At 35.8% G+C, this 10,181-nt stretch overlaps 2 protein-coding genes across 7 annotated transcripts; one reads left to right on the top strand and one right to left on the bottom strand.

Moving 5' to 3' along the window:
* The first annotated feature begins 662 nt into the window (after positions 1-662).
* Positions 663-4,206, top strand: LOC122605299 (pentatricopeptide repeat-containing protein At3g22470, mitochondrial-like). Of its 6 annotated transcripts, none has more exons than XM_043778211.1 (5): positions 663-2,549; positions 2,638-2,720; positions 2,840-2,920; positions 3,134-3,193; positions 3,849-4,206. In XM_043778211.1, the coding sequence occupies exon 1, from the start codon at positions 721-723 to the stop codon at positions 2,422-2,424; it is 1,704 nt and encodes a 567-aa protein (XP_043634146.1). In that variant the 5' UTR covers positions 663-720; the 3' UTR covers positions 2,425-2,549; positions 2,638-2,720; positions 2,840-2,920; positions 3,134-3,193; positions 3,849-4,206. The 6 variants fall into 6 exon arrangements, with proteins under 6 accessions (XP_043634146.1, XP_043634144.1, XP_043634145.1 ...); XM_043778209.1 differs by having other exon boundaries at positions 3,005-3,193; XM_043778210.1 differs by having other exon boundaries at positions 2,840-2,925; positions 3,005-3,193.
* Positions 4,207-5,208: 1,002 nt separating this feature from the next.
* LOC122602749 (S-adenosylmethionine synthase 2) lies at positions 5,209-7,676 on the bottom strand. The gene is made up of 2 exons (XM_043775341.1): positions 7,579-7,676; positions 5,209-6,675 (listed from the first exon to the last, which is right to left on the bottom strand). Exon 2 carries the CDS (start codon positions 6,664-6,666, stop codon positions 5,494-5,496), a length of 1,173 nt encoding a protein of 390 aa, XP_043631276.1. The 5' UTR covers positions 6,667-6,675; positions 7,579-7,676; the 3' UTR covers positions 5,209-5,493.
* Between the last annotated feature and the right edge of the window lie 2,505 nt (positions 7,677-10,181).

Below are 10,181 nucleotides of genomic sequence, written 5' to 3'. Positions count from 1 at the left end.
GCCATGGTGTACATCTCTTCAAAGTTTTTCTAATGGTTTTCATCTATAAGTTTTTTTAGCACTTTTTATCCTTTTTGGTGACGCCATCATTTTCCCTCCTTTAAATGGCATCACGTGCCCCGCACGTAAGGTTTTCTTTTTTTTTTTTTTGTCTTTTCCTTTTTCATACGGACGTTTGTTGCGCAAACCACAAAAACATTTTATGCAATTAACATCTTTTATTTTATCTTTTTTTTTCAAACCAAATTGCATAAAACATCTATGTGGGGAAGGAAAAGACGAATAAACCTCACATGTGGGGCATGTGATGCCATTTAACAGAGGAAATGTTACCGAAAAGATGTAATATGGACGAAAAGTGGAAAACCACCTAAAATACTAAGATGATGACATATAGAAAAATCAGGGGGTAAAATTAGAAAAAAAAATTAATAAAATACAAATATAAAATTTTAAGGTTTTAGGTTGATTTTTAAACATATGATTTTCATTAATGCAATTAACTCAAAGATATACACAAGGACTTGATGAAATTTACCCCAAACAAACTTCTTGAACAAGGGGTTAGGTTCGGACAAATGTATATAATAACTTCAACCAAACAATCTTAAATTTCTTGAACACTATGTTGTATTAACAATTTACTACTTTGTTAAATTCATTCCATTTTTTCCTCGGGAGGGGTTTAACTAATGTCTCACAAATTAGGGTTTAGGGTTTATGTATGTCATCAAATCAATGAGGAAATCTGCTTGTGTTCTTCATCGAAATACAAGTAAGTTCCCATTTTTCTTATTTCATAATCACAACATTATTTTATCTTCTTCATTAAACCCACAAATTAATTTCCCTTGTACACCTCAAATTCTTAACAAACCCAAAAACCCAATAAATGAAACTACTTTAACTCCCCCAATGTATGAAAAGAAAACTAAAATTCCAGGTGGTATAACACATTATAATAAGATTGTTAAAAGTCTTTGTAAGGATAGGCGGGTTATCGAGGCGTATGATGTTTTTTGTGAAATGATAGTGAAAGGGGTTAACCCGAACGTTGTGACGTTTAATTGTTTGATTAAATGCTTATGTGATTTGGGGTTATGTGAAAAAGCAGAAAACTTGTTTAGTGAAATGATGTCGAGAAGAGTTTTGCCGAATGTGGTTACTTTTAATATATTATTGCATTCGCTTTGTAAAGATGGGAGGGTCGAGGAAGGGAGGAATTTGTTTGATATTATGAAGGTGAATCGGTGTATGCCTGATGTTGTTAGTTATAATATATTGATTAATGGGTATTGTAAAGATGGAAGAGTACATGAGGCGTTGAGTGTTTCTGCAGAAATGACGGAAAAGGGAATTGTTCCTGATGTTGTGACGTATACTACTCTTATAAATGGTTTGTGTCGGGTAGGTAGGATTGAAGATGCACGTTTGTGTTTTGATGAGATTCGGGGTTGTGGGCTTGTTCCAGATGTTGTTGCTTACTCTACTTTGATTGATTTTTTGTTTAAAGATGGTAAATATGATGAGGCAATCGAACTGTATATGGATATGAAAAAGTTTAGAGTAGTTCCTAATATTAATCTGTATAATATTCTTATTGATGGTATGTGTAAAGCCGGGAAAGTCGATGCCGGTGAGGAACGTTTTAGAGAACTACTTGCGTCGTCGGTATTGGAACCCAATTTCTATACTTATAATATTATGATTAACGCTTATTGTAAGAGTAGAATGATAGATAAAGCTTGGAGTCTTTTTGAGGAAATGTCTGGGATAAAAGTTGGTCCTACTATTGTGACCTACAACACTCTCATCAACGGCGAGTGTCATGTTGGCGGAGTCAAGGATGCATATTTGCTTCTTGATGATATTCGAAAGTCTGATCTTGTTCCTAATATTGTTACTTACTCTACTATGATAGATTCGTTATATAAACTTGAAAAGTTTGATAATGTTTCTAAACTACTGAGAGACATGGATGATGATGGAGTGATTCCTAATATTGTTTTTTGGAACACTCTCATTGATGGAAGGTGCAAATCTGGGAAAGTTGATCTCGCTCTGGAGGAATTTCGGAAACTTCCTTCTAGAGGCTTGCAGCCTAATATTCGTACATATAATATTATGATGAATGGATTATTCAAGAATAATAAACTCAAGGAGGCAGATGACTTGTTTCAGGAAATGCTGATTGGAGGTTGTATGCCAGATGGTTTTACTTTTAATATAATTATTCAGGGACTTCTTCGACTGAATGAAACGGAAATGGCAATTCAATTTCTTAGAAGAATGCTTGATGCTGGCTTTTCTGCAGATGCTCACACGTCAACAAACCTAGTCACCGTATTGACCTCAAACAAGTTGGATTATGCTTCTAAGGAAGTGCTTAAAACGTTTTTCCGGCTTACATATAAAATAACATAGAACTTATATGATGATCTTTACACTGAAGATTCTTTCTAAACTATTGGAATGATCTGGAGACACTGCAGGAGGCTAAACCAAACAGAGCCATATTTCTAGATATTTGACTCGCTTATCCTACTGATGTAAGTGTGAATCTTCTGCCAATTTCTTTCACAATGCTGGCTTTTATGGTTTTTAAGTCTCAAAGGTCTAACTTGTAAGTAAGTGTAGGTCGTTCAACAGTGGGTCTTCTCAAAGTTGTCTTGATAGGCTACATCTCACTACAATTCATCTGATCTGGGACTGCTCACTAGGTATGTTTACGTGCTTAATCAACTGGATATATATCACATTCTTGTTTTTTACCCCTTAAATGTTTTTTTCTTTCTTATGGTATTCCTGATGTGCTCTCTTTTTTTTCTTCTTCCTGTAGCTCCCCTGGAATTGATGAAGGCCTTTCCTTTTTTCAAGGCCTTCAATTAATAAGTTGAGCTACAAATTTCTACTATTTAAGGTGATGTAAGTTTCTCTACATTTACTGCATTCTTTATGCTTAACCACCAATTCCAGCCAATGCTGATCCAACATTTCCAACCAGGTTATGTAGTAGCATAAGTGCATAACAAACGAACTTTTAGGAGTAGTGTATGTACGAATTTGTATCACCGGATGGTCACTGCTATGTGATTGTTCTTTGATTATAACTCTATGATGTTAGTACATGCAGCCAATCGAGTAGTTAAAGAACATTGTAAACCATGGTGGAAAATGCTTTGGGAATAATAAGGTATCTAGATGTCAATCTTATTCGTTATGAACATTTTCATTTTTAAATCTTAGAGATCTATTTGGAGTGTTCATGTATGATCTAAGGGTGTTGATTTTAGGAAGCCTTATGTAGCACTACTATAAAGGCTATTTATCTGTTATTAAGCTTATGTTTTTAGCTAACCAAAGCAGTGGTCACGAGAAAATTAAATAAAGTTGATACTTGTGCAGTTTTGTTTTACCAAACAAAGAAAAAGAAAAAAAAAAAGAAAAAAAGATGCAGTTATGTGGAGCAACTGCAAGATAATGTGATCTATTTTCTAGCAAATTGTTTTCAGGCCTGCACTCTAATCTTTTTCTTTTACGTTATACATAAGAGTACATTAACCGGCATTAGTCTGATTCTTATATCTTATATATGACATTTAGGATCATATATGTCAAATAAAGGGTAACGATTCACCACCACTATAGACTATTTACCTATTAAAGTTACTGTTTGATGAGGTGCCATGATAATCTGGTGTAATACTGGCTTAAGTATTTTATTTTGCTTTGCGATGAGATTTCTGAAGATAATTAAGGATTTAGTGTTGCACAAGTTCTTCATGTTAGATTAGAGACCACAGAAAGAAGCTAATTAAATTTGACGAGACGTGTTGGTTTGCTTGCAGAAACAAGTACTATCCCTGAAGTTGCTGTTGGGGTTTAAGCGACTATCAATGTGAAGATGACCAGGTCTATTCAGCCCTTTTCCAGAGCTGAAATCAAACATACAACTTCAACGACGCAAGGCTCATGTTCGTCAAGTATGTCAGTTGATTCTGTGTGGGTGATTGCTGCTCGATATTCACTATGGTTACTGTTATAGCAAATATTATACTGCAACTTGATATGTAATTGTAATCATAACCAACCACCACGAAACTTGCCAAAACCCCATGGACACCAAAATGGTTTTGTGCAGATAATGTACATGTGGGTCATTTTTAAAGCAAATGAATGCATTATGGTAAAAATGTTGCAGGATTATAGTTTTTTTACTTGTCTTAATACATTTTTTTTATTAAGATGTATGCTTTTTGAACATCTTTGATGGTTAGTATGAGATCCTGTTGTATGGAGTTACATCTCAACATCACAAGCCTGCCACAAGTCTTGTTCTTGACTTCTCTTTCAAGTTACAAAACACTCATTGTTTACGCTTTGCACAGATATCTCGTGTCACAAATGTAATATGTTTGGACCTTGGAGGTACAACGTAAGAGTGTCAAATACGAACATGTATACCTAAAGTCGTATATTAGAATGACCAACTTCTTCGGCTATCTACACCTAAAGTCGTATATTAGAATGACCAACTTCTTCGGCTATCTATACCTAAAGTCGGTCTCATTAAATGATTGAAATATCCATAGAGCTATCAAGTATCTTTCAATGATCATTATAAAGTAGGCTCGAAAACTTGGGCCAAACATAGGGCGCACCCCTCCTAAGTGCAATGGAGGTCATTGACTTGCCAAAACTGGGCAAGACTGGAAAGCTCAAGTCATTTCTAAGTGATAGCAACTAACATATTTTTCACCATATATTAGCAGTAATCTTGTTCATTTTTAAATAAGTTAATTCGGGATAAAAGAACATTTATACTGCATTCTTAGTCAAGGTGTTGCCACCGTTAATGATTATTGTATCTGTTAGTTTGTTATGACATTTGGAATTGCGGATAAAGTAAATAGTATTTCCATATTGAAATGAAGTTGGACAATTAATCAGTAGATCCCAATTGCAGGTGTCATGTCTGCTGGCAGTGCTCCCGTAACGACAAGATGCAACTCAGAATATCCGCTACATGCCTACTTTCAGCTCCCCAGAGATGGTGAGCATGTCGATGAGATGTTGGCACTGGTGATGAGGGGTTGCATGATCGTCTTTGGTTGCACTCTTAATCGTTACCATCCATATAAATTGCTGATTAATTGTTCAAATTGTAACACTGCATGCTAACAGATAATAAAATTGACAGCATTATCATAATTCAAAAACTTGAGTAGATAAAATTTGTTCAGAGTACATATAACATAGGCTTCTCCATCAATACCGAAAACTTAGAAATCCTAAATGTTTCTCAGCAACCAAATATAAAAATGAAAAACAAACAGACACAACATTTGACCAAACAATCAAAAGCCTGTAACGTATGTTTTTTAAGTGTTGCCCAGCTTAGGGCTTCAAGGAAAACAGCATGCCTATAACTTGTTTATTCTCCATGGGCCGATACAAGGGGCAAAAGAATCGTTCTTGGGAAACTGTTACATTTTAGGCTTTTGGCTTGAGGACCTTGACGGTTTCCCAGGTGAAGTCAGGGTCATCACGTCCGAAATGGCCATAAGCAGCGGTCTTCTGGTACCTGAAGTTGCCACCTCTCTTGAGGTCAAGGTTGATTGCCATCATTCCGGGCCTGAAGTCAAAGTTCTCCTTGATAAGGGCAAGGATATCCTTGTCTGGGATTGTTCCGGTCTTGTATGTGTCAACGAAAACAGATAGAGGCTCAGCCACACCAATAGCATACGACACCTGGACGATGCACCTGCGTGCAAGTCCTGATGCAACGATACTCTTGGCTGCTTGCCTAACGATGTAAGCACCACTCCTGTCGACCTTGGTGGGGTCCTTCCCGGAGAAGGCACCACCACCGTGAGCTCCCCATCCTCCATAGGTGTCAATGATAATCTTCCTTCCGGTGAGACCTGCATCACCATGAGGACCACCGATAACAAACCGACCTGATGGGTTCAAGTGGAAGATGGTGTTGTCATCAAGATACTGAGCCGGGATGACTGGCTTGATCACATGCTCCTTAAGATCAGCAGCGATTTGGTCGTTGGTCACGGTTTCGTCGTGCTGGGTGGAGATAAGAACGGTGTGAACCCTGGTAGGAACCATAGCACCGTTGTCGTTGTGGTACTCAACGGTGACTTGGGTCTTACCGTCAGGCCTGAGCCACGGGCAAGTGTTGTTCTTCCTCACTTCGGTAAGCTTAGCACCAAGCTTGGTTGCAAGGACATGGGTAAGCGGCATAAGCTCGGGGGTTTCGTCAGTAGCATACCCAAACATGTGACCTTGATCACCGGCACCGATTTCCTCTGGCTTCTTGGTAAGATGTCCGTGAACACCCTGGGCAATGTCGGGACTCTGTTGCTCAATGTTAACCAAAACCTTGCAGTTGTCGGCATCAAGACCAACATCAGCAGATACAAATCCAATTTCTCTGCAAGTGTCACGGACGATCTTCTCGTAGTCAACGGTAGCCTTGGTGGTGATCTCACCGAAAACCATGACCATGTTGGTCTTGGTGCAAGTCTCGCAGGCAACCTTGCTGTCGGGATCTTGTTCTAGGCAAGCATCGAGGATGGCGTCCGAGACTTGGTCGCAAAGTTTGTCTGGGTGTCCTTCGTTGACAGACTCAGAGGTAAATAGGAAGGTCTCCATCTCTTAACTGTAACAATTATATATATATACATGGGGATCTATTAGTACATCAGATTTAAAATCAAACAGAAACATATTTTATAAATAGAGAAGTTCATTTTACCAACTAATTCGACTTACACACTAGAAAATTACTTAATATATACTCTATTCATATCAAAAAAGTTAAAACTTGAAACTCACTTATTAGATCTGTAAAAGATGCGAACATTTTCGATACCTAATTAAGTAGATCTAAAGATTTGAGGGTTAAAATGATCAAATATTACATATCCTAGTTATAATAAAATAGTAGTGTTTTGAATATTCTTATTAAATTGATGATGTTTATTTATATGGCAATAACAAACAGGTTATTGGTATCTACATTAATATATAAACACTTTACCAAACATTGACATCCATGAGAGACAATGTTGGAACTCAAAATAGCATAGTCTTAAGTTTGTATCTAACAGAAAAAAAATAAGCAGTCAATCCGACAACTAAAAAAGAAAACCTTAAAACTAATGGAGTAGTATCGAAACCTATAAAGTTGAGTGGTTGACTTTGACTTTCAATCATATCAAACTATATATATATATATCCTATGGATCTTGGTATTGAGCTAACTAATTAGTTGTCTATGTATAAAATTAATAAGTTGTCTATACCAGTTTTGGATTAAGATTTTAGGATAAAAAATAGTAAGCATAAATGACAAGATCTGTATGTAAGAAGCTAGATGGGGGGGAGTACTACAAGTGTCACGTTTTTATTTATTTATTACATTTAGAGCAGATCGGTAGGTAACTAGGTATATAATTCAGATCTAACAAAAATAGGTGAATGATACTATAACTAGAATAACAGATCTGTAAATAAATTATGTAGCAGTAATAATGAGAAAATGTTAGTTATAGGTTGTGTACCTTTTTTTTCTGGAGATATAAAGTTCGGATCCAGAAAAGAGATGGGGAGAGATATGTGTAGTAGGTTGGGGAGGAGGAAAGATAGAGAGAGTGAGACGAATTGGATGCAAGTAAGTGGGGGTATATTTATAGGAAAATCAGAGAGAGAGAAGGTGTGCTGTGCGCGTAGCCATACACCCACTCACCTACTCTTTCTTCTTCTTACGTATGTGGGCCCCGCACCAACCTCCTCTCGTGGTCCCCACCCTCTTCACCAACCCTATCCACCATCCCGCGATTTTTTACCCACGCAATTTTATGAGGGTCTAAATCATTTTTGCTTTTGGAGTTGTGTAAATACGCTTCATACCGACGGTTATTTTTTTTCTTTCTACTATATTTAGATGGAAGATGTTAACATTTATAATAAAGTGTCTACACGCTCGGTTAGTCGGTACAACTTGAAAAATGTTCCTGTTGTCAAATCGCAACATGAAGTTTTCAACGACATTTACTTTTCAAAGAAAAAAAAACCTTAAAAATGCTCATTTTGAGTCGAGTCAAAATGAACTTGAGGTTAACATATAGCTCGATTTGTAAAAACGCTCAGTCTAGTCTTCGAAGCTAATTCAATCTCTATGCCAATAACTTTGACTCTTTAAGAGATATAAGTTATATACTTGTATAAAACTCAAAATGTACCAATTAAGCTCGAGAATAGACTGGCTTATATCCATTATATATATTATTAGTAAATTAGTGAACGTTATAGGCAAAAATAATAATTCAGTTGGAACCTTGCTTGATAAATTATCTTGAAACTGACACAATAGAAGTCACGAAATATCGATTAGGTTTCATACATTTTGAAAGCCAAAGCCTAGTTATGTTGAATAGTTTGAACAACGATCCATTGTTTTATACTATGGTGTGTATGGTTTACAACAATTGAAATGAAATAGAGTTTTTGGATAGCTTGAACAACGATCCCTCGTTTTATGTTGCATATCAAATTAGGTATCAAATCTCTGAAAATAAGCGTACACAAAATCCACGTAAGAGGTTGGATTTAGAAATTGATTTTTGATCTCATTTAAACCTATGGTGAATAATTTACCCATAATAATGTTTCCTACTAACAAACCGATCGCCCCTTAATTAATGGGAGGTGATCCATACACAACACAATTTTGTCATACATAATAATATATGCATTAGACAGTTGTATTGTACAACCTTTTAATGCATATATTGTTGTGTATGGTAAATTTATGTTGTGTATGGTTCATTTCCTTATATTAGCAAGAAAATAAACACTTTGAAGGGGGGCGATTGTAAGCTAAAACAGGTTGTGCTTCAAATTGACTTGTTTTATATGGATGAGGATTCTCTCAAGTTGATATCACAACTTGAGTCAAGTTAGGAAGATCTTGACCCTTAAATGAAAATCAATAAACAAGATTCAAAGATGATCTTTTAATCATAACCCTTAATTTTCATCTAAGGGCTAAAATTTTTCCAATTTGACCCCTCAAGTTAAAAATAACTTGAGGGGGTCTCCACCCACCGAGAGGGGTAGCAATATAACCTGTGCTGCTGTGCAAATCTTGTGATCAACATCTTTGCCATTAATAGTAAGTTGGTGCGCTATGTTAATGTTAAACAATTCCAATTCTAATGAATTGGGGTTATAATTGTGGCTTATTAAAACAAGAACGAGTTGCATTTTTGGTCCGTGTGTTATCACACTTTTTGCAAGTTTGATACAAAAATGTGAAAAGTCGCGAAACGCATCCCTGTCATATCAGACCGGTTGCAATTTTGGTCCAAAAGTAACGTGTCGTTAGAATTCAGCCTTTAATGCCCCCGTGTGCTTATCACATGGGGGGTAGTTTCGTTTATTTATTGCTCATAGGACCATTTCTGCACGCAAAAAAAAATATTATAATAAAAGAAAAAAAAACAACAAAAACTAATTATATATATATATATATCCCGTTCTCTCTTATTCATCATCATCAACATCAATATTAACAATCTTATCTCATCCGTTTTATTCACCTTATTTTTTATATGTATCTCTCGCCGAAAAATGAATAGGCCATCGCTAGCAGCGGTGATGGTGGTGGCTAGTAAGAATTCAAACAGAATAAGTATATGTATGTATATGGAGGAATTTGAATTACTATCATGCATAAAAATAATTGTATGTGTTTATATATATATGTGTGTGTGTGTGTGTAATTATGTATAGTGTGTATATATATATAGGTGTTAATGAGATTGAAGAAATCTCATAAAGTTTGGATTTGGGGGTGAAGAAAATTTGTTTATATCGATGTTGATGATAATGTATATATAGATACACATATATGTTTTAATTGCATTTTTTTTTGTTGATGTTAATGATGATGATGAATAAGAGAGAATGATGTATATATAGAAAATCTGTTTATATTGGTATTGATGATGATAATGAATAAGAGAATGATGAATATGAGCAGAAGGAGATATATATAAATTACTTTTTGTTGTTATTTTTTCTCCTTTTTTTTGTGCAGAAATGGTCCTATGAGCAATAAATGCACGAAACTACCCCCATGTGACAAGCACATTGGGGCATTA

Source organism: Erigeron canadensis, chromosome 6, assembly GCF_010389155.1.
Source record: "Erigeron canadensis isolate Cc75 chromosome 6, C_canadensis_v1, whole genome shotgun sequence".
Taxonomy (NCBI): domain Eukaryota; kingdom Viridiplantae; phylum Streptophyta; class Magnoliopsida; order Asterales; family Asteraceae; genus Erigeron; species Erigeron canadensis.
This window is presented reverse-complemented; position numbering and strand designations above follow the sequence as displayed.

Excerpts from the sequence above, each read along its gene's own strand:
- LOC122605299 (XM_043778213.1), top strand. The coding sequence starts at position 721 with ATGTATGTCATCAAATCAATGAGGAAATCTGCTTGTGTTCTTCATCGA.
- LOC122602749 (XM_043775341.1), bottom strand. The coding sequence starts at position 6,666 with ATGGAGACCTTCCTATTTACCTCTGAGTCTGTCAACGAAGGACACCCA.